The sequence below is a fragment of the Papilio machaon genome, chromosome 5 (assembly GCF_912999745.1).
Source record: "Papilio machaon chromosome 5, ilPapMach1.1, whole genome shotgun sequence".
Lineage (NCBI taxonomy): Eukaryota > Metazoa > Arthropoda > Insecta > Lepidoptera > Papilionidae > Papilio > Papilio machaon.
In genome coordinates, this window is record NC_059990.1 from 4,811,649 (window position 1) to 4,836,228 (window position 24,580).

Genomic DNA, 24,580 nt, shown 5'->3' on the forward strand with positions numbered 1-24,580 from the left:
AAACACACAAATAGTACAATTTTTTATTCCCCAATTTTCATTATCTATGTACACAATACTCTTATAAATTAATAACACATGGTTTGTGGATGTTAGCTTAGAGCAATACATACTAGTAAAAGTATCACATTTTATAATACTGACTCAAAACTCATTCCAATCAAATATATACTGTCAGGATGTCTCTTCTTTGGAATCCTGTTCCGATTTTTCTTTTTTCAATGCTTCAGACTGCATCAGTAATTCTTCTAATAAAAGCACATTGTCTATTAATTCTTGACTGCCCGTTGGCTGGAAAAAATATACAATTTGAATATTTCTGTAAATTACTATCAAATGTTTGTAAAAATTGTATTACCAGTCCTTAATTAAGACTAAATGTATTGAAATGTTGAAAACAATTCTGTAAACAAAAGGAAATGCAATTACCTGTTGTGCGCTAACAGACCGGGCCATCAATTTCTGACGGTACTTCTCTTTCCTCTCCTGTTCGCGCACGCTGCGCAGCCGGTCGAAGTCGTCGATGTCGTCTTCTCCATCCACCCCGTCTACGTCATCCACTGGAATAAAGAAATCACTATAGCTTTAACACGTTCAATGCCACTGACGACGCCCTCAAAATTGACTTTAATGAGTAACAATTGTAGTTGCATTGCACCAGTCAATGATGATGTAGTCAAGTATGGTCTTTTGTATGGATGTTAAGATTTTGTGTGAAAGTGACTTACTTAGGGTCTGGCTGCCGGCGGCGCTGAGCGAAGGCCCGACATCGCTGTCCAGGCGAGGACGCTCGAGGCCAGGGAATGAGTCCTGTGCGCGCAGGGACTTGGATGTCGGACTCGTGTCTCCTCCTCTGCCTTCTAGCACGGCGCTCGCCGCACGCGCCCATTGCGACGGCGCGGACGACGATAGACGCGTCGCTGTTTTCATTGAAAACATAAGAATAGTTAAACCAGCTTTCTTAACAGTCAACAAAGCACCTAATGCGTCTCATGTGATGTCATATGATGACCATTTAATTCACTCCAGAATAAATAAAAAAACGTCAATTATTTACTTTAACAGTTAATATATAAAACGCGTACAAAATCATACAGCTAATGTTTTAAATAAATGTCGCATTGAAATTGCAAAAACTAATAAAATAATAAAAATGACTATCTTTATAGCAGTATTACGCAGTGACACATTTGATGATAAAATGTAAATGATGTTGCTCAAAATTTAGATTCTCAGAAATACTGTACTTTAGATAAACAAATATTTTTTTCAGTTTTGAGAAAAGTACTTTAGATTCACTTTGCCATATAATATACCCGACACCGAAAATGCACTCATATTCACACAACGAAACAATATAAAAGTAAATTCAAATAATCTTCCATAATTTATTGTTCAATGTTCATCAAATCATGTGTTGGTTAGAGATTTGCTAAATTTTAAAAGTAATAACAGTAAATAGTCTACAAAAAATACATTATTCATGGTCTTAACATACTGAGTCCTTGAGCAATATTGAACACATTATCGTCCTTACATAATGAAAAGTCAGTTTTCTTAAGACAATGCAGATTGTGATAAAAAGTACGATTGAACAGCGATATAACATCAAATGTAATCTTATCATACGTTTGTTCTCATTGATTAACAATACAAACTGTTAAGACTTGATATTAGAATGTAAAAGAAAGACAAACTATAATTGAAAATGTTCGTCTTATTTATTTTGTCATGTTCACCTCATATAGAAAAGAAAATAGTAGAGCACCGCACTAAATTCACAAGATTTTGAAAGCGTAAACATACGTAAAATTAAAAATACAACTTACTGGAATTATGACTGGAGTTTCTCGTCGGAACATTAACTGGATCGCTCGCGGTCGGTGGCCCTTGTGCGAACAAACTCATCGCAGTCGGTCTGAAATTATAATATTATTGCATTTAGTTTCAATGTTTTCAATTACAATGATTACTCTAGACATCCGCAACATCAGATATATTGCAGATACGTTGCCTGTCTTTAGGGATACAAGGGTGCGGTCTTCTATTATTCTATTGTTGAAAATGAAGTTAAGGGTGTTCCGATATTTTTTGTTAACTAACCTGTTCTCCGGTCGCTTGGCCATACTGGTGATGGTGGCCTGCTCGTCTACCTCCTCGATGACCTCGTTTGCGATCTTCATACTGCCCGCTGCGGTCGCCGCCGGCTTGTTCAAAGTCGGATTACTCGCTGATATCAGGAAACGAGTGCCTCCTGGAGTTATTATAGAGACATTTATAATACATATTCTGTGGATGTGACGATGTAAAATTGACTTTTATGTCCATTAAAAGACCTCTCGACTTTTTGATAAATTAAAGTTAAAATGTTACGTACATTTTAAACCAACATATTTCAGGAACGGTTCCTAATATGCACTATGCTACGAAAATTACGTAGATTATATATATTTTAACGAAACTAAAGGAATCAAAGCTATGGAATATTTACAAATCAGGGCAGTCATTAACCTGAACACCATAAATGTAATGAGTTCGACGAACTCACGCGATGCTTTAGCCGCGAATGCAATGTTAGTAAAAATAGCAAATTCCTTATTAATGTGGTATTCATAGGCGCCATTTTTGTCATGCGTAAGTCGTAAAAAACCGTTACATCGTATTGTTTTAAAATTAGCGAGTAGAGGGTATATTTTAGGAATCACATCAAGTGAGCCACTTGAAACGTGGTTATAAGAAACAATAAATTGAAACAGGGGGGAAGGGGGGGGGGGATATTGGAGTCTTTGTTGTAGTGTTCTAGGTATACTACTATACTAGTTGAGGTGGTGATTTGTGAGAAGTGTAGTGTTAAAAACTGATCAAATATCGTCGTTGCTTCACAAATAAGTACCGTAAAACCGTTGCTCACCTCCATCAGTTTGAGTGCTAACGGGCGTAGAGGGTTGCCTCTGCTCTTCTTTCGAGAACAATCTCTTCAACATAGAAGTGACTGAGTTAGTGCGCGTCATTGCAGGTTGCTGCAGCGACGCCATAGAGTTACTCGACCCCATGGAATTCCTGTCCTCCTTTTTCCCGCGCTTACTGCCTCTTGACACGATGAAATGAATGCCCGATACTGCGTCGTCGTTCATTTGTAATTGCTGCGATGAGAAAAACAATATTTTCATAAACTAGAATACGATATTTTGTTTTACTTTCACAAGGGCCAGTGAGAAAAGATAACGTAATCGAACCGTTATTGGGAGATGAATTTGTCCATACTTTTTTGCTCGCAAGCAAATATTAGGTCCTTACATATGAAATTGGCGTTTTTCGTACTGGCCACTTTAATCACAAATTTCTCCTCTTTGGTAAGGAATTCCAAATTCAAATTTGTACAGCTATAGACTCATGTATTTGTGGTTCGATGACCGTCATTCATTTGTTTTTTTTCTTCTGTTTTTTTCTGTTTGCGTCACTCATTTTACAAAATGGAAAAATTAAAATATCGCATTATTTACGAGTACGAGTTCCGCCTTGGCACTAGTGCTGCGGAAACGACTCGAAGGGTGAATGATGTGTATGGCGGTCATGTTGCAAAAGAAAACACAGTTCGTTTTTGGTTCCAACGTTTTCGTTCTGGAAATTTCGATCTGCAGAACAAGCCCCGTGGACGGCCTGAGACTCAAGTTGATAATGAAGAGTTGAAGGCTATTGTGGAAGCGGATCCATCGCAAACCACGTCCGAGTTAGCTGCAGGCTGCGATGTTAGTGATAAAACTGTTTTAATTCACTTGAAGCAAATTGGGAAGATTAAAGAGCTTGAAAGGTGGGTACCTCACGAATTGACTGAAGCAAACCGGCAAACGCGCGTCGACTGTTGCGTTACATTACTAAACCGGCACAATAATGAAGGTATTTTAAACCGAATCATTACCTGTGATGAAAAATGGGTTCTTTACGATAATCGGAAGCGCTCAGCGCAATGGTTGGATCCTGGCCAGCCAGCCAAATCCTGCCCCACGCGAAAATTAACCCCAAAAAAGTTACTTGTAAGCGTTTGGTGGACTAGTGCCGGTATTGTTCATTACAGTTTTCTCAAATCTGGCCAGACTATTACGGCTGATGTCTATTGTCAGCAATTGCAAACCATGATGGAAAAGCTAGCGGCTAAACAACCTAGGCTGGTCAATCGCTCCACGCCACTGCTGCTTCACGACAACGCTAGACCACACACTGCGCAACAGACGGCTACTAAATTAGAAGAGCTTCAATTGGAAAGTCTAAGACATCCTCCTTACTCCCCGGACCTTGCTCCAACAGATTACCATTTTTTTCGAAATTTGGATAACTTCTTGCAAGGGAAAAAATTCAACTCCGATGGGGCAGTCCAAATCGCCTTCAAAGATTTTATTGATTCCCGTCCGACTGGTTTTTTAGTAAAGGGATCAATGAACTACCTATGAGATGGCAAAAGTGCATAGAAAATAATGGTTCATACTTTGATTAATTAAATATATTATATTAAAAAATATTCGACTTTTTGTTCCTCCCATACAAAACGCCAATTTCATATGTAAGGACCTAATATAACTGTCTACTTTGATTCTTTTTTGTTTACACAATAAAACTTAAAAACTGTTACTAAAAACAGAAATAAATGTATACGCATATTGATACTTTTTAAAATAAAAAGTTGTAGGTAGTAAAGATTAACCAAAAGAAGATTACCAAAGTTTTCAACAATCACAAAAACGAAGAGCATTATTTACAGCACCAAAACAATTTTAACGATCATTTACAACAAATATTTGTTTAGTCACATACAATTATTAGTATAATTTTAACGTTTAGAACAAACACATGAAATTTTTACATTAAAAGAACTTAATATAGAAACTGATATATAATTATTTAAGAAGCTATAAAAATATAGAGTTAATTTGTTAATATATTAAGTATTAAAATATTTGTTAAAATATGATTATACATGCGTCAGCCAGTTATTATATTATATACTACAAAACATTTTCTATAAGAATAAGACGAAAAGTAGGTAGATACTAAGTAAAAGGAGAAACGTAAAGATATTTTAACCTCAACCGAATCGAGTAATATAAAAGAGATTTTTTCACATATCAAGATTAATTGTTTCACTTTTGCCCTCATTTATTGTAATATTTATACTTTAAATTATTAAATCCGCCGTAATAGTTTCTTTTATGATCCTAAATTTATCCTAAATTCAAATGTCTTCTAAAGCCATATCTGGATTTACTGACTGCTGGTTTTATAATAATTGAAGAACGGTTTCATACTTTCATTTTTGGAACGAAGTTCCTTATCGCGCGTTGTGAAAGGGGGCTAGACGGAAAAAATTCTTACGAAAAGCTGTCACGACACTTTTTGCTATAGTAAGTATGTTAACGACGAATGAGCGCTACTTCACCATGGCAACGACGTGACAATATATAACGAAAAATCATAGAAATAAAATGTACTTCTTGTGAAGACTTAAGTTTTTTATTCATAGAATAAACATTGGTTCCTTCACTAATTAATAGAAAGGAACTTTGTTCCATCCGGGTGTCCCAACACACCTCTCAAGTTTTTTGTTTTAAAGTTTTTATAAGCACAACAGATGAATGTAACCAAATAATCTCCCAAGGTAAGATTACAAACAAGATAAAGCTACTTCCTGGAGTGATAAATACCGATTATCTATAATCCAGATATTATTAGATAAGCATAGATATCTATTATTTATAATTATATCTCGAACTGATAAGGAGTAATAGAGTCGGCGAATCATAAGAAATTACAACATTTTTAATTACATGGTTGTTTGTGAGCGGCGCCCGGACTGTCCAAACATATGCTATTACGGGTAAATATAAAGTGATGCAAGAAATATGAAACTATGAAAAAAAAATAGTACCTATGTTTTTTTGTTTTTAAGTCTCCTAGAATTGTAGAGAAGTTTAGACCTGAAGATATAGGATAGATGAACGAATATTGAATACATTACAATACAATTCCTCAACCGTAGTCACCCGATCACCAGGCGTAGTAATCACGTAAGGTAGAGACAGATGACGTCATTGGCAACCCTTCACACCGCAACACTGCGAAGCTCCATACAGCCGTGCAGCATGCTATAAATATGGTCAAATCTAACCTCTGGCGGGGTGAACTTGTAACTCACGGTGTTGGAGGGGACCATTTCTTCTATTTTGACGGAGGACGGCGCAACGGTGACCATGCTACGTTGGCGCACAGGGACGGCGACGCGCGCTGTCGAAGGTTCAGGATGCTCCTCCCTCTGGTTCTCAGTGGCGATGGTGTAGGGCAGCTCGGCGGGGAACACCTCGTCCCAGTACTGATCCTTGATCAGCTCCGGATGCTCGTGATGCATCTCGTCGACTATCATATATGAAACCTAAAAATAACCAAAGAAGTTAAATCACTGGATGTTTACTGGTACGCAATGAGTATTTATGTATAAATTTCCTATAATTTGCAAAAACGAATCGATTCAAAGTACATAACTCGCTACACTTCTACAAGTTTTTTATAAAAATAAAAAAATTGTACCCTATAAGAGACGAAGCTCCATAATGATAAAATTTATTTTTCTAGAAATATTGACTACACTTTAGCTAACCTAAATTTTAGACTTGGAAAGTACCAGGTATCGGACTACGTATTTCGTTTAAAACGATGCATCAATGCACTTGTTCTACGAATACTCCCCATTGATGTATCGTTCATAGCATGCTGCTCAGTCATTAATTCCATTGGTTTAAGACATGCTAAGGTCGGTGTTGAAAGGGAATTATTGTGAATAATTCTGTGTCAGGAAACACGTCACCTCATTTAGTAACAGACTTAATTCCAGATGAGGGAGCTATCAACGATTACTGAAAATTGACCTTGAAACAACAACGATTTAAGACTATTCAAAGCTTGAAATCTAATTTGATATTATTACAAATAGACATAATTTATTGTTAAATCGTGTTAGGATCTTAACCTAGCCTGCTAATAAAAGCAATTTGTAGGTATCAAAATATAAAATTGAAGCCATAAAGAGCAAATTCACATTTCTTATTTTTACAATGCTGCAAAGGTAGCGCATAGCAAATATAATTGTTTTGGATGGGATCCAATTCCAATTATTTTTATGGTAATATACATATTTTTCAGATTTTTAAATAGACAAATTAAAAGCTGACAATGGATGTTGAATCCGATTATCTTTTCTATTCGGGTTATTTTATTACATCGCAAATTTTCATATGAACTTAAAGTGAATCATTATTACAGTTTTTTATGACTACAATTTTATGAACTTTGTTTCAACATCTTATCTTTTCATATCTAGTTAATAAATTTTATTGGATAATGTAAGATAACAAATGAAAATAAAATTTCTGATTAATAAATTAATAATAAAAAGTCGAAACATGACAAATAATTAAACGATTAAACTATTCTATGATGTAGTTTCAAGAGATAATGTTAATATGTTCAATTAAAAGTGAATTAAATCTTCTGAATCACTTAAAAAACTATTTAAAAAGTCATTTACGAGAATTGAAATTAACTCGTTACATCAACTGCTTTCTGCGCATACTTCCAACAATGCCAAGTTATTAATAATAACTGAAATCTATTTTTGCAGTAAAGTAGGTATCCCATAGAAAGTCATCGTGAGTCAAGAAGGAAGGAAAATCTGTTGCCAAGTATCTACGTAATAATTTATTAATTTAAACACAAATTGCGGCATGTTTAACATACCCGTACTTAATATTTTCCGGGTTTGACAAAAAAAATTATTAATTTGAAAGTGACATCTTAACTTAAATTGCCACCGCCAAAACACAAAAAAAATCATGTTTTATGCTTTTTTATTCATAAAGAATGAGAAAAAAGATAACATATTTTTATATATGAGTTTCGGCAGTGAAAATAAAAATACAACAAACCTGCAAGTCTCTGTCAATCAGCCAGTTAACTTCGAAGTCGTCATCATCTTCCCCAAAAGGATTGATCAAAGACTCGGCCACCTTCAGCCAGCCCATGTAGAAGAAGAACTCTAATGTCGTGAATATTGGGAAGTAAAGGTCTATATTGCTGATGTAGACATCACTGTGCGCTGACTGCAATTTGTTGTCGACCCATTGGCTGCCGAGCGCGGACGTTATGAAGTAAGAGTACACGGCTATAGTTACCACCTGAAATAAACGTTTACTTTAGTATTTTGACGAGGTGAGATATTACTGACGTGAAGTCAAAACTCTTCAGACACATAAAATACATACTATAAAACTGATTAAAAATATAATAGATTGTATTTCACAACTGAGCAGTCTTGGGATTGAATTAAGTTTCACAAGTCACAATTCCAGCAATTCGGCGCCAATTCGACGATGTCGACGACCGTCTGGAGCACCCAAACAAAAGAATACTTTCAACAACATGAGTGATTTCATTTAAAACAATTTTTAACTAACATCTATCAACATTTTTAAGTGTATAAATTATATAGACACCTAGAAATGAGCTGTTCAATTTCTTAACTTTTACGATTTACTTTATGTTTCTACATGTAGAAACATAAAGTTTACCTTACATTATGACCCATACAAGTAAGTAATCTTAAAAAATATTACATAAGAAAAATGTTTGTCTAAGAAAAACTTTTTTTCGTAAGCGAATCGCAGTCAAATGTATTATGACGCTATTAGCCAACCTCCAAAGGACTTAACATTTCAGCGAGTAGCAATAAAACACTAGTTAAAATGTCACTGACCCGTACTCTACTGGCGTTTTAAGAAACTAACAAGCACTAACTTCACTTGCGTAAATTATTGTGTATATTTTGTATTACCATGTCTATACGATTTGTAATACATTGCTTATAATCGACTATACCAAGTCTTTGAAAGAACTTACGAGTCTTGATTACAATACAAATTTTACCGTTGGTTGCGACTGTCAATGCAGATGCACCGCGATATTTTTCTCGCTTAGGTATAGAGTTCTCGCTTATGGAGGTCTTCCGTTGGGGCCGGACAATGAATCTCGCTTATTGAGGTTTCTCTCTTATCAAGGTTGGATTTTGGTCATCGCTCTCACACATTTTGCCCTTGGCAACTCAAGATTACTGCGCGACAGTCTATTTAATTTCTTCAATGAAGTCAGAATAGGAACCATGGATGAATACAATATTGGTATACTCCTTTTCAATATTAGACAACAATTAATCAATATTTAACAGGAAGGAAATTAAACAACAACTAATTTTATAACTGTGGAAGCCCACAGAGTTGCAAAATGTATTAAAACATTAAATATTTACTGCTGACGACGTTGAGAAATAAACATACATATTCCTACGACAAACCTGATATATAACATCGACTCCTAGTGATATCCCTAGATCGATTATTGGGTTCGGCCGTAATATCGATATCTGTAAATTACCTGAGTATATACTAAGGGCACGCTGATTGTGTCGTAGCTGAGCAGCAGCCCAGCCTGTCCTCGGAACTTGTTCAACTCATCAATGATTGTCTTCACAGCAAAGTCGTCTCTTATCCGGCCCTCTTTTCGAGCTCTCGTCACTATACTTGTAGCCCATACTATGGGTAACCTAGTGATATGCAATTTAATATAATTCTATCTGATGAGTTGGTATTCTAATTCACTAAAAATATAATAGTTAGTTTCCCAAGAATCTAAGCAACGTTTTATCAATAGAAATTAACAATATAATTAAATCGGCTTGCAATAATATAAGATGCGATACAATATTACGAAATCAATGAACATTAAGAAGTAATAAGAACCATACCAATGTTTTGAAGGCTTCGGAAATTTGCTATTAAGATTGTCGAGTATCGTCTTTTCGTTGTCCAGTAATAGACCGGCTTCGACCAAGTTGTTTAACGTTGGGAAACGTTTCTTGACGCGAGGTGAGATCATGGTTAGTACCATAGTTAAGCAGAGGCACACGTAGCGTACAATTGTACGCCGCATCAGTCGCCCACGTTCATCCTGACAATAAAACATTATTTTTTTACTTACAATAAGTATACAGAAATAATCCTTACGTTATTACCACTTTATTACACAGGAAACTATATATATTCTATCACTGGAAGTTTCATTATGTTAAACGGCCTATAACAAGACCAAATGCCCTATTTTCTCTCATTTGATTATCAATATTGCCATTGCCAGTCCTTGCATCGATAAAGAAAAACCAGACTACGTCAAGACGAGTGAAATTACACAGTCATAATTGTGACGGGAACATTACTAAATGTGATATTGGTAAAAAATTCAAGGTTACCGCTTTATTTGTTAATAATACAGGTTTCAAAATATGCAATTTATATTCACAATTGTTATATAACAAATTATTTGACAAATATTGCCTACGTACAAAACTTCCACAGACATTTTTAAAATTATAATTTTTTCGCAATGGCGTAAATTGCTTCATTATTTACTGCGATGGGTGACTCTATTCTTATATGCGATAAACCCGAAAAATGGGGCATTCCGTCTTAGTCAGCATTTAAGGCGTGTTCTTACATTTTTATGTAAATATCTTATGTTATATCAATACTAATATTGTAAAGAGGAAAAATATGCATTTTTTTGTACCGAATAAACTCAAAAACTACTGGACCGATTTAAAAAATTCTTTTTACATTAGAAAGCTACATTATCACTGATTTTTTTTAATATCATAAAGTGGCAAAAGAGCAAGTTGCCGCATGAATTCGCTGAAATAGCGAAGGGACCGCTGTGCCTACTTTTAATTAACCGAGGAGGACATTTATTACTTGAAAAAACATAAACTAGTAGAATGTAAAAACCAGACATACGTGTCCTGTGTTTCTATCTAGGGAATATTTAAGGCAACATAGTATAGTATAATAAAATAATTTGTTTCACTAGTTTCAAAAGGAATATGTTTGTGTATAGCTGATTCAGTACAAACTGTCCATCTCACATCTGTTATCTGTGACAGTGTTTGTTCTAATCGAAGGAACATACAAACTTACGTAACACGGATATCGTGGACATTATCTTAGCAGGCGTAGATTAAGTATTATTTTTCTGAGTTACGTAAAAAGAACGATGTCTTATCGCATAACAAATACCGCCTTTCATGAAGTGCATTGTAAAAAATATGTAATGAAATATAAAAATAGCTAATATTATATATGTATAAAGTTCTTGACATAAATACATTCAGTATTTGAATTATTAGTAAACCGTGTTAAGGACATTTAAAATTGGTTTAAATTATTTTAATACACATAGTGTTAAACATAGAAGCAGTAAAAGGAAAATATATCTTTCTATATCTTTTTACCTTTGTCGTGACTCTGATTTGTCTGTATATGTTCCAAACGGAACTTATTTTTGTCACCAAAAACAATATACATATTTGCTCTTTTTAGGACGCTATACTTGCTTGAATGACAAGCAAAAATTCAACGCCACCAAAATATCAAGATTCTTTGTGTCGTATTGTTATAATTATCACTTAACATCAGGCGAATGACCTGATCATCAATCACTGAGCAGTATAAAAATATTACATCGGAGGTTCCCGAGCATTCTTAGTTTTTTTTTAAGTATTCTCACCGAAATGTAATTTTTACTTATTGTAAATATTTATTTTAAAATATTTACAAAAAATATAAACATGGCAACTTGGTGCTTACAACGGCAACAAAGATGAAGTTATGTCTATTAAAAGTAAAATGATGAAATTCCATTGCCGGCATACTTGTACTGAGAGTAAAACATTTTTTTTTACGAATGTGTTGACAGTGGAAGCCTACCCTTATTATAGTAATTATAAATTAAACACAAAGAACAAAAAAATCCTTACCTGTCCGTGAATAGTTGCAGAGACGAAGACAGCGATGGAATCGGGCCAGGGTATTGTCGTGTACTGGCTCCACCAGCGGTTCATTACAACCGTCACGTAGAAGCCCAGGACGAAAGACAGGGGTATCACGTTACCATGAAAACTGCAGTAGTTGACCACGCCTTCGAACATCCTGTAGATATACAATCGAGTCTACAATTGAAATAAATGAAGGCAAGTGACTATTTTAATGGTTGCAATATAAACCTATTGTGTATATGTCAAGTGTATTATGCATTTAATCTCGTGACCAAATGACTATATTATACGAGGAGGCCAAATGTGACATAAAGTAAAATTATCTACACATGTAAATCTGGGATAAACTAAATGCCTTTGGAAAATATTCCATCAAGCTTTATGAACCAGATTGTTTACTTAACATCGTAGTTTCAATAAAGGATACAACTTTCAAATACCAAATTAAAACATGTTACAAAATTAAAACCGTCAATTATAAAAATGGTAATAGTATCATTTTCTAACCGTGAGTTTCTGAGACCAGAATATCAGTTTAAAACATATTGTTATCTCTGTGCTGTCTAAGATAATAATAGGGATGAAGATATGTTTTATACAAAGATTTTGATTTTAGAAAACCACGGTATGAAAATAATAATACTCTTAACAGTCTTAAACACATTTGTAGAGGCGATCGACTCTACTTCATACTTACTAAAACTATAACAATTACAACACTAAGTTATCATTTTAATACATACCTTTTGGCATTTTCATCTAACAGGAGTCGATATGTTAAATTGAGTATATAATACGAAAGTAAAAACACTAATAGGTCCAGCCACACTAGTTTGTATATACTGCCCCGCCATCTGCAAACAATATAATCATTTTGAACTAAAGCTTTTTTTCCATCAAGTAAATATTTAAAAACGGTTATAACTAACTAGAATAAATAATATGCGGCGTTATAAAATTATAATAACCGCTAATATACACGATAAACAGTTCTCTCTATCTAAATTTAATTAGATTGAGTTATATTTCACAATTTACTGCAAAATATTACATGAATACTATGTTAGGTATAAAACATTTAAGGTCTCTATATCTTTAGTTATATACTTAATATGTGCGTGTAATGTATGATGAAAATGTTATTAACAGAGGTTGAATAGTTCCTAAAAAAGATTTTTATCGATTTACTTTTTTAATTATTCGTTACTTGAACTTTGTAGTATTTGATCGCTATGCATTTATTATATTTGTTATTAACTGGCAAAAAATTTGCAGCTTGCGTGTTTGCCTTTTATTATTTTATAGGGTGAAAAAGGCAGGTGGTAATTCAAGTGAAGGAACGTATCTTTTGAACCAAAATTAAGTTTCCTACATGGTTAATTCCCTAATTGTATTAAAAACTATCTTTCCTAACAATTACATTCCTAATTTACATACCTGAGCTTGGACAATAACGCTAATTTAATCTTTGATAATAGTCCATAGTGATAATTCTAATTCCTTGTTTACGATAATCGTAATGTATATGTTCGACTGGAAGAAACTAACAACACATTTGCCTCAGTTTAATTGCTGTCATTAAAGAAGCCTAACATGATTACTTCGCGACTTGATTACGTCATGGTACATACGACTGGTGGCACAATGATAGTGATGATTTAACATGTCTCAAGTTTACATTTGCAATGTTTTATATTGTAAGAGTTGATAAAACGAAGGCAACATTGGTATTATCTGATGTGTTAGTTCATGATAACATGAAAATTTTCGGGGTTATTACTTATTACGTCTAAAATGTCACTTTGAAAAAAAAAAGTGTAAATAATAGTGCAAATAAAAGATCGATTTGATTCCTGAAAAGACATTAAAGTAGTAGCTAAAGTTAATTACTTCATAAGAATATAACATTTTTAATATAGTTTCCTATAGCGAAATAGTTTATAATAGCTATCCGTCTGAACGCAAAATACACCACGAAAAAAGAATTGTCCCACGATCAATTGGTACTCTACAACTGCTTGTTTTAATTTTTTTTTAAATATTGATATCAAAAACACATGATTTTTCTTGGTTACATATTATTAAACATGACGCGCGCAATTGGAATGCTTTCCCATCAATAATTGACTTTCTTGAATCTCTTCAAATGCGTGATACTTTCACAAAAAGAAGAAAAGTTAATGCTAAGTATGTAATTTACTACATATCTATAAATATGTCGCTTTTCTCTTATAATAATACAGCATTCGTACTTGATTACTTTTGATTTTTATGACGAAATAATCGCTCTAGCTATTACTAGACTAATAGAAAATATTAGTTCGTGTTGTTCACAGTCAGTTTTCATCGTTTATAATGCATTTATAAATTCTCTTCTTTTTTAGTTTTAAAAGTATAGGCTACAACTTTTTTTTAAAACGTATCCCGACAGTAGTCGTTTTAAGCAGTTTCTATGCGGCAATAAGAAGTCGAGTGTAAAATGTGTTATATTGTTTACTATGACCACAAATATCAGCATAAATATTTATTAGATTTTGCGCTAACACTTGTTAACGGACCCTTCATCGAGTTGAAAGTATAAATTACATTTGCACTTGTATTGTGTATCTATACAACTGTAACACAATTGTTAATTTAATTTTAACCCCATGTTAATTATCAGTATAGTCGTTGTTAGCCAGTCTACATATAATGAGTCGCCATACGACGCGGCGTCAATTTGTCTGAACGCGAAGAACTCCAAATATCAAAGGTTAGCAAAACTATTAGGTTATACTAAATATTTTCAACGCGTCGAGGCCAGTTGGAAATAAAAACTACCCTTTTTTTCTTCATCGCTAGCTCTACAGCCCACGGCATAGGTTTAGTTGACACTTGGATAAACTCACTACAGACGTCTATGCTGGCAACTGCGTTGGCAACGCATCTCAGATTATTTGTTACCACAGTCGTCATCCTTGTTTATTAACAGCAAGCTCAGTTTCTTACTGTCTTATATGGATAAGGGCTGAGCATATTGCCATGTGCACGTATATGTCATGAACCGTGAATATTTAGAACAAATTACATATTTTATTCTTTGGATAAATAACCTTGCACTACATCATGACGTTCATATATCAATTATTGTTTGCCACGAATGGTGCGTTTTGTCATACATCCGTTGATAACAATCTGTTTTAGTGCTGCGAGGAAATCTATCTATACTCATAAGTTAGATAATAAGTATGCGTAAGGAATACGTTTGTATTTTAAATCGAACGGTGTCAAGTACTCCGTGTAGAACTGGCACGTATCTAGAATAGAATTAATGTCTAAGGTCGAATGCAAGCGGACGAAGGCTTTGATTAGAACAGACAAATTGAATGCATGGAAGGAACTCTTTATTTTATTAAGTACCAGTCAGGACTCTAATGAATAATGTTTTTAGTGTTTAAATTAGCTATCTACCTGTTTCGGACAATTAAAGTATGACATAGAATAAAATATTCTAAAAATGTAAAAAGTTATTTTCTTATCATTCGTCTTTATAATCTTATCAAATCGCGGTAATATTATAACAGGCACTAACATCATAATAAAGTAACAACTTCACAGTAAAAAAAAGTTTTTTTTTCTTAATTACATTCCCGTCATTTGTAACGTGTTTCTAAACTCAAATATCTGTTTACTTCCGGGTCTTGTTAATTACTGATGTACGATGATAATTTTACTCTTACTACAAGTATTTCCTGAACAATTCGGAAAATTACAGACATGACGGCACTGTGGACTTAGATTATTATGTAATACATTGTCTTAAAAGTCGTTTAGAGGCTCTTACTATATAGGTACTCTACGTTTAGTATGTACTATTTCTCTGAATTTGGATCGAGCATTTTATGCATGACAATTACATAACAAATTGTTTGTTGGTTTCAGTGCACAAGGCGGTGTTAATATGGAAATCACTGAGAAGGATATTACGTCATGGAATGACGCATCACGCCGGTGGGCCATGTCGAGGCGTGGACTATGTGAATAGCTTAATTTTATAGTTAATCACAGTAATCATGTGCCTAGAATTGATACAATTTGTACGAGCTCAGATGTGTTATATAAACAAAAATAACTGACAAAACGAAAATAATATCAGTTTGTACAGTCGCCTTCTTTCGTGGTATTGGAGTTACAGAAAACGACGCCCCCACCGAATAACCCCGTAATAGGAAAACTCAAATTTTTCAGGAGAAGCCAAAAACCGTATTTCTTTAATAACTTCATCAATAATTATTGTACAAGAATCTTTTAGATACCAAAACAAAAGCAATTTTTATAGCTTCATTGTATTTAATTTTCATTCATGTATTCCGGGCGTATTCTGTGCTATGAAGGAAAAATGATAATACTGGAAATTAAAAAAAAAACTGTTTCAATAATAACTTCTTATCTCCGTAATTAAAATTAAGAAAAATATAAAAAAAAATCACAACATGTAATAGGACCTTTACATGCTGAATTCGGAAAAGGACAACCCGGTAAGAGTGCATTACAGGATTATTCGATGGGGGCGTCGAAAAGATGTCTTTTGTCTTGCAACAAACGTAAAATCCGATATTATAATCAACCTTATTTATTGGAGTCAATTATCGAGAAACAATAAAATAATGATATCTACAAATAATTATAACATTGAATGAAAATGATCTTTAGCACGCGACGGCCAATGTTTGAAGGCCGCAAAAACAACCTTGCAATCAGTTTATTTGTTACAAATGATGGACTGATAGGTAACCAATTTGCATAATGTCAAATTTATCAAGCAGCAAAACGTGCAAGTAACATAAACAACATCAGCCATTGTTATAAGATGATCATAGAAGAAAAAGCAACAAAAGTAAGATCTTGTTCCCGAAAGTGACATATCAAATACCCGTCATTTAAGTTATATTTTATTTTAATACTTTAAGTAATTAACCTTGCGCCAACTGACATAAACCATAAAATTCAAATTTAACACTTGAAAAGATTTTTTTTGTAAGATAACGGGGCAAACGAGCAGCTGGAACATCGAAGTATTGAACGAAAATTTGAAAAATGAAAAGTTTAATTGAAGTCGTAATTTTAACCTTTTAACGTGTTTGAGTATATAAGGAAAATGTTCAATTCGTTTTTATCTTTATCAAAAATAGGAATTTAAACACATACAAATTTACAATTGTCGAGTAATTGATTTGAATTAGATTTGGCTGCAACAGCTGTACCTATTCTCAGACAAGAGAAACAAATTCAAGAGAATTATAGTGATGAGTAATAGAAAAATACACAGAGCATATCGGCAGCCGGATTCAATTCGGCTAAGTACTTACCTCAGTCTGTGTTTAACATAACATTAACGTTAATGAGCAAGTAATGCAAGAACTTCGTGAGTCAGAATGACGTCGAATAGACCAAAAATACTACGAATCTCAATGTCGACCCATATATATATTGTGTTTTTTAAATTATTGACTAGCTTTTGCCCGCGACTCCGTCCCCGCTGAATAAAATAAAAAGAAACTTAATAAGTAGCCTATGTATTCTTCCAGACTATGTTCTACATCTGTGCTAGATTTCATCAATATCCGTTCAGCCGTTCCGGAGATTCAAACAAACATCCATCCATTCATCTAAACTTTCGCATTTATAATATTAGTAAGATTAGGAAGATGTATCTTAAATAGATAATAAGATTACCATTCATTAATAAAATATGCATCATGAAGAAATGTTCTGATAATGAAGTAATCTATGCAGTGTATTATGAAAAATGTAATACGAATTGTGTTACAAAGCAATATGCTTTTTTCCGATCATAATGACTTTTTTACTGTTCATTAAGATGCCACATCTAACCACGCAGCTATCGAGCGCTTATAGATTCTGTTATTGACTTCCAAGCGAATTGATTACCCTGATCTTATTAACAGAATAAATAAAGGTAACGAAAGACGATAAAGTACCATCCATTGTGTTCGAAAAGCCCGCAGTGTTACGTTGATAATTTCTTAATATCGTTGAACAAATATTCAGTAAAAGAGTTTATCTTTACTACTATGTTTAGTTAACTATTGAGATAAATTTTGAATACCTCAATAAAAAGATATAATTACGCTTGCTACGAGTGTAACTATAACATTTTCAGATTAGTGCGAACTAGTTCAAGTCCAGCAGTAGTAGCGACCTTCAACTGAATACAAACACTATGTGAAAATTAAAATGTAACAACGAGGTCAGAATAGAGGAAAAACAATAAGTTTAGTGTGTTAAAACCCAAATGTTAACCTCATTTATATTCCTTAAAATTATAAAATGGACTAGTATCCATTTTATAATCCAGTCGTTATAGTAAGTTCACCTCGGAATTCGAGATACCCAGCTGTAAGTCTGTAAATACTTGTATATTGACACCCTAAAAGTTATCTCAAAACCTACATATGGTAGGGTGTAAGCAACTATTAAATTTCAAGGTCAAAGGTCACAAAAATCGGTTTATACTTAGTTGAGGAACATTACAAAAAAAAATTACAATATCTTCTCTTAATCATATAACTCATTGATTTTTTTATGAATGCAATAAAAATAATAGTACAATATCAAATTTATCGATACACATATATTGCAATAAGTACAGTAGTAAAGACAATAAAGTCAACTCCACTCATCGCATGTGTAGTATTGGGAAATATATAAAATTAAAAAAATAAAAACACTCACATACGCCACCCAAAGGGATAGGCAGAGATGATGATTTTCCATTTAGGACGATCCTTGGGGACATCTCTTGTTTGAAGTATGAACGTATAGTTCGTGTGAAACGATATCGACATAGTTAACAAAAACTAACACATGTGTAAATTATATAGTATACAGTACATAACGCTTAGTGCTAATTTAACGTTTTATTGGTTATAATATCTGCACTAGAATGACAATGGGTATAACAGATCGCATAAAAGAAACTCAAATATTATGACTGAACAGAATAAGTTATGTTTTATTAAAAAATATTGATGTTTCGTGTTTAAACAATGATTTTTTCCTTCAGGGAATCACAACTATTTGTCGACTACTTATTAAAAACAAAAATACGTAGATACCCACAAGTACAAAACAATCATTAAGTACAAAAAATATTTTATTCGCTCAATAGTGATTTTCTTCAGATTATTTCATCAACCAGGATAATTTTTAGCAGTATTTACGTTACACATCTGCATACTTTACATTGGCATAATATTCGCTTAATTAATAGTTAGCAAATACGCAATGGTAATAACGAATTTACAAACGCCAAAATGATAAATTAAAAGTTAAACTCAAAAGAGTTTTAATTCAGTTGTTTAGTTTAAAAATACTTAACCTATTAATAAGTTGAGTCCTATAGTTGTTAGTTACACTGTCCAAATAAACATGAGAATATTTTCAGATTTTGTACAACATCAAAGGACATTCACCCTAAAGTTAGATCAATATACGAACCAGACTGCGGCTCTTTGATGTCTCCGCACAGTAATTCTGGTTGTGGCCGTAAATATACAATATAGGATTTGTAACCATCAAGATGAATAAAATCCTAAAAAGGAAGTTTTTAGAGATTTTTTTAACTTATGCAATGTTTTCGATGTGGGTCGTGCTTAAAAGAATCAATTAAATCCCCCAGAAACTGTGGCGTCGTATTAATTAAACTTTAAAATTTGAACTTTAAAAGGTACATAAGTTAATATGAGTTAAAGTTACCAAAGCGGAACAGACATATTTTATTTCAAGACATTTTTGCGTCGATTATTATCGCGTAAGCAAAAAAAGAACACTTCTGAGCCCAATTGAATTATTCGCACGGTTTAAGGTCAATAACACGGCATTACGTCAACCTACCAGTACACTTCTCTAATTTTATATTGTACTGTGTTAATTGAATGAATAAGCAAAGTATGACGATAAAAAGTAAGACAAAAATGACTATCGCAACTTATCAATCAATGTCAATATTCTAGAATAACGCGTAGCTTAACGCACCTGTTTATATATAGTAGTAGTCTTGTTGACATGAAGTATGGAAAAATTCGTAATAGCCTACACAATGACACTTTTATACAAATTGTTTACTATATTTTTTATTCCACCACTGCAAAAGTGTGTTACGATTCAATATAACCATGTGAGAATTTCACATTGCATTTTTTTTCATATAAGAACCATCTTATCTACCGATATGCTATCAACATGATCAATCAGAAACTTGGAAAACCATATATTATGATAACTCACTGTTTATATACACGAATAAACGCAGATTTTTTGGGTAGAACTTTTATTTATTTTCAATGCCATATTATAAATTGCGATTCAAAACGCGAATTGGTTCTTTTACAGTGATCAAAGCATGCGAGAATTCGATTAGATCATACCATCTTTTTTTTTGTAGGCCACACCAAGATCTTGTTCGCACTTATTTAATCCTTACGAGACATTTCTTATCGTCATTTTTTTTAATGTACGCCTGACTCGTACTTTAAAAACTTATCAGAAAAAGCCAGTCACAAGAGCACTGTTTGTACCAACGTTAAAAAAAAAACTCAAAAACCAAAACAATAGACAACTAGTTTATAATTTAAATTGTTACAACTATAACTTACTGTACCCAGTGATTATAACAATCTGGGTAAGAATAGTGAATCGATTGATATTTCAATTGCCAAAATAAGTTCATCTATTTAGGCTACAATTAAATTGTCATGCATACAAAACCTGATAATCTTCGTAATAAATAAGTGCGCAATGACTTAATCATCATCATCATCATCATCAGCTCACTGTACGTCCCCACCGAGGGGCTCGGAGCCTACCCCAAGTTAGGGGTGACTAGGCCATAGTCAACCACGCTGGCCAAGTGCGGGTTGGTTGACTTCACACATATCCTTGAATTTCTTCTCAGATATGTGCAGGTTGCATCACGATGTTTTCCTTCACCGTAAGAACGTCGGATAAATGTACATATGTAAATCGAAAATCGAAAAACACATTGGTACATGGCGGGATTCGAACCCAGGACCTGCAGATTGCAAGTCAAGTGCTTAACCCCTGAGCCACCGACGCTCTTAATGACGAACATTAATTGCGACCTTAAATGAATTAGCTACGCACCCTTTAGTTCCATCATACATTACCTATTGAAATACGATACGATCATTGTTTGCTTTGACTACCCCTTCGATTAAATCCAATTGAATAAAACCCTAATTCAGATCGTACTTTTGACGACACCTACGGGTTACAATTCTGCACGATAGATGTGCGTTATTTTACTTCATACTAATATTATCTTACTAATACTTAAGGAAATAGTAATTAATGTTATAAATGCAATGATTTTTGGATGGATGGATGTTCGTTGTTAGGTCCAAAACGGCTTTATGGAGAACACAGTCTGCAAGAACACATAGGCTCAATAATATGATCCCGAAAATATGTACGTTCATTGTTTTGTTTTTACATATTTACTCTATAACTCTGCAACAGTTTAACATGTCTTAATGTTGGCACAGATATAGTACGTGGTCTCGAACCATACTTAATGTAGTGTTCTTTGTGTTTTTTTTTAATTCCGCGAGAACAAAGTCGCTGACAAAAGCTAGTTCTTCTATAAAAAATACAGTTTTGGAATTTTACGTTTGAGTCCCAAGATCGTATTTAATAAAAATCATGGCAAAAATATAGCAAGTAGTGTTGATAGTTAAGCGATCACTCTCACGCTTTATTAAACTAATTACTATCAGTTAAGTAGAATTAACCTGTGAAGTTAGGTAGAGTTCTTTAGAAATAGGAAGGAGAGAGGAAGTTCTTTAGAAATAGGTTGCCTAACAAATTTCTATGATGTTTCAAAATAGTCACCCATATTTTGTGGAAGGGCAAAACATCTGTCGGGTCGGTCAAAGTTTAGAAAAAACAAACAAAAAAGTTCTGTTACTGTGCCCTATGGACAAAAGAAATCCTAATCTTACAAATAACATGCCTTATATTTATTGATTTAAAAGTGTAGAATGAATGTAGGGCTCTCGAAAGTGCACTGGGTGGACTGAATAATGAATGTCCCGGCGGTCATCGCATAGTAACGAAGTACATCGTATGGATTTCTGATTTTAGTATAGATAGATATTTCGTTTCTAAAGATAGAGTCAAATTAGTTTCCCATTAAATCGCAAACGTAAAGTAGTTAAATTACCTCGAATACTATTTTCGATGGTATTAAAATCTGGCGATTAGAGATATGCTGTTATTAGTTGATAACCCGAAATCCTGAGTTGATTATCAAATAACGAAGATATATTTTCAGGTCCGAAATGTATCTGCGGTTTGTTGTTATATTTAACCCACACAGTTTTAACCCAATACTGTGCGTGAAAAACAATAGCTACCTTCACTTGTTTCAGCGTTTAGCGACGCTCTTTTATTTTTAGTTCTTATTGAAGTGTGTCGGTGACAAATAAACGACTTAATTTGTCTTATTTAGACTTGTCAGATTACAATGTGGGCGCGACAGGATGAAGGATAAATGGACATTGACATCAAGACCTCATACTATCATACTCGTTAAATGGAATGTCCCAAAGTGAGCCCCCTGTATATTTTATACGAGAAATCTACACTAAGGGACTGCTTAAGTATTAAGCGTAAAACAACTATGACAACAAACAAGTATGACATTATGGCATCTCTACTTAATGTTAGAGGGACTTGTCAACAAGCATTGTATTTTCAGTTTTGTCCAAAAATAAAGGACGGCTTACGAAATTCTTTAATAGATCAGAATTATGGTAGTTACAGTTCTTGAACAGCATTACTATCAAATAGCTTTCATATAAGTGATCTGATACAATGATACAATATTTAGGACTGCAACAACGTCGTTATAATTGAAATGTGATTTCCGAATTGGAACAATCTTCAAAAAAATCCATGTAGTTGGGGAGGCGAAGCGGAAATTTTTTGATTTACTTGAGTGTGGCAGTTAAACATAAATGGGGAACCTTGTACACAATCAAGTACTCTTACCACTAATGAAACGCTTCAAATAGAGCCACGCTTTGAGGATATTTGGTCATAAGAAATCGGTTATTATAAATACTTAAGCGCGTCAGATTAAGGCAGGGCGAGTCTAATATTTATTCCGCTCGACAATGTGGCGATTTTTCCCGTGCAACTCTGTGACTCTATTTCCTTATGTACCATGCAAAGTGACGTATATTTAAAAATTAGATTTTTCTGCAGGTACTTAAGTTAACTGTCTCAAACTGACTAGATCATTTTTAACAATAGATTTATTTTTCTCAGTATCCTAATTGGCTATCCTAAAAGCGCGGCTCTATATGGAGCATTTATTTGTGGTAAGTGTACTCGATTGGGTGCAAGGTTCCCCTTTTTGTTTAACTGCCACGCTCGAGTAAATATCAAAATTACCACTTCGGCTCCCCTACTAATGGATTTCATTCGTTAGCAACTAAGCACCATACAATCGTATTTATAGATTTTTAAAAACACTAATTATTCGAGTTACGATTTTCGAATTACTTAAAGACAACTTACATAATATCGATATGTAGAATTAATAAGATAGGTATAACTAAATTTTGTTTTGACATAATAAGCAGTCTACTTAATTTTCACATGCACATAACGTTTTTGTAGCATTGTTGTTAAGTAAACAAAACTTTGACTTAGTGGGCTATAAAATACAAAACTTACCGTACTTGTACAGGTACCTATACGTCTTTTGTAAACACTTAATCACTTCATGTAGAATAAAATCAAAATATAAAGGGTATAGAATATTGTAATGTTTTACACGTTAAATAAGCCTAACTAAACGTTACACATATTTACATTAAAATCATTTAAAGTGTTAACATTGTTATTATAATTATATACTTAATGTTATATATTTCAGTATTGTTAATATTATTTAACGTCGACTATTAGTTCTCTATATTCTTTTTTTCTAGTAAAACAGATAGGCTAAATTCTGTAAAAAACGAAACTTACTTGTATAAAACTTTTAAAAATGTTCCAAAACCGCGACAAGTAGCTACTTCACCAGTGTATGTAACAGTCATTTTAATTTGATTTTAGCTATAATATTACTGTTAGGTACCAATTATTATTGTTTTTATAACTCATAACGCAAAGCAATACTTTTCGGAATAGATGTGTCGAAAAGACAAAAATATCTTGTCTTACTTAAAGTAGTCACCGTATTTTACTGTAAACGTAGAAGTTAAGTCTTGACTTAAAACACTAATAAATTTATTTCATATATATCAAAATAAGGCAACCACATTATTAGCTAAACGTAATCACACAAACACTGCAACACAGACCACGCACCGTAATACCGAAAACACGCAACATTAAACTGAATTGAAACGAAGACAATCACAAAAACATAGGATTGTCAAACTGGACTACACACGACTACACTATGTTAATGTTGGCTTATGTAGAGTGGAGTGAAGTTAGTAACTTGTAAGCAACATTAAGTTTTGACATAGACAGATCATGGAACTTAACCAATGTTGCCAGCAATACTTTAAGCATAACGATTTTTGACAGACGTTAATACCACGAGGAACAAGATGTCATGGC

General features: G+C 33.5%; 1 protein-coding gene across 4 annotated transcripts; it reads right to left on the bottom strand.

Annotated features, from left to right (window-relative positions):
* Positions 1–32: 32 nt before the first annotated feature.
* Positions 33–24,440, bottom strand: LOC106708899 (bestrophin homolog 1). 4 transcript variants are annotated; one of them, XM_014500496.2, is made up of 13 exons: positions 23,981–24,440; positions 12,664–12,774; positions 11,903–12,074; positions 9,842–10,044; positions 9,472–9,640; positions 7,971–8,219; positions 6,161–6,421; positions 2,912–3,143; positions 2,104–2,254; positions 1,830–1,918; positions 729–920; positions 430–560; positions 33–291 (listed from the first exon to the last, which is right to left on the bottom strand). In XM_014500496.2, exons 1-13 carry the CDS (start codon positions 24,049–24,051, stop codon positions 175–177), a joined length of 2,148 nt encoding a protein of 715 aa, XP_014355982.2. In that variant the 5' UTR covers positions 24,052–24,440; the 3' UTR covers positions 33–174. The 4 variants fall into 4 exon arrangements, with proteins under 4 accessions (XP_014355982.2, XP_014355985.2, XP_045534135.1 ...); XM_014500499.2 differs by lacking the exon at positions 23,981–24,440 and adding an exon at positions 19,958–20,005; XM_045678179.1 differs by lacking the exon at positions 23,981–24,440 and adding an exon at positions 18,656–18,822 and having other exon boundaries at positions 6,188–6,421.
* Positions 24,441–24,580: the final 140 nt, after the last annotated feature.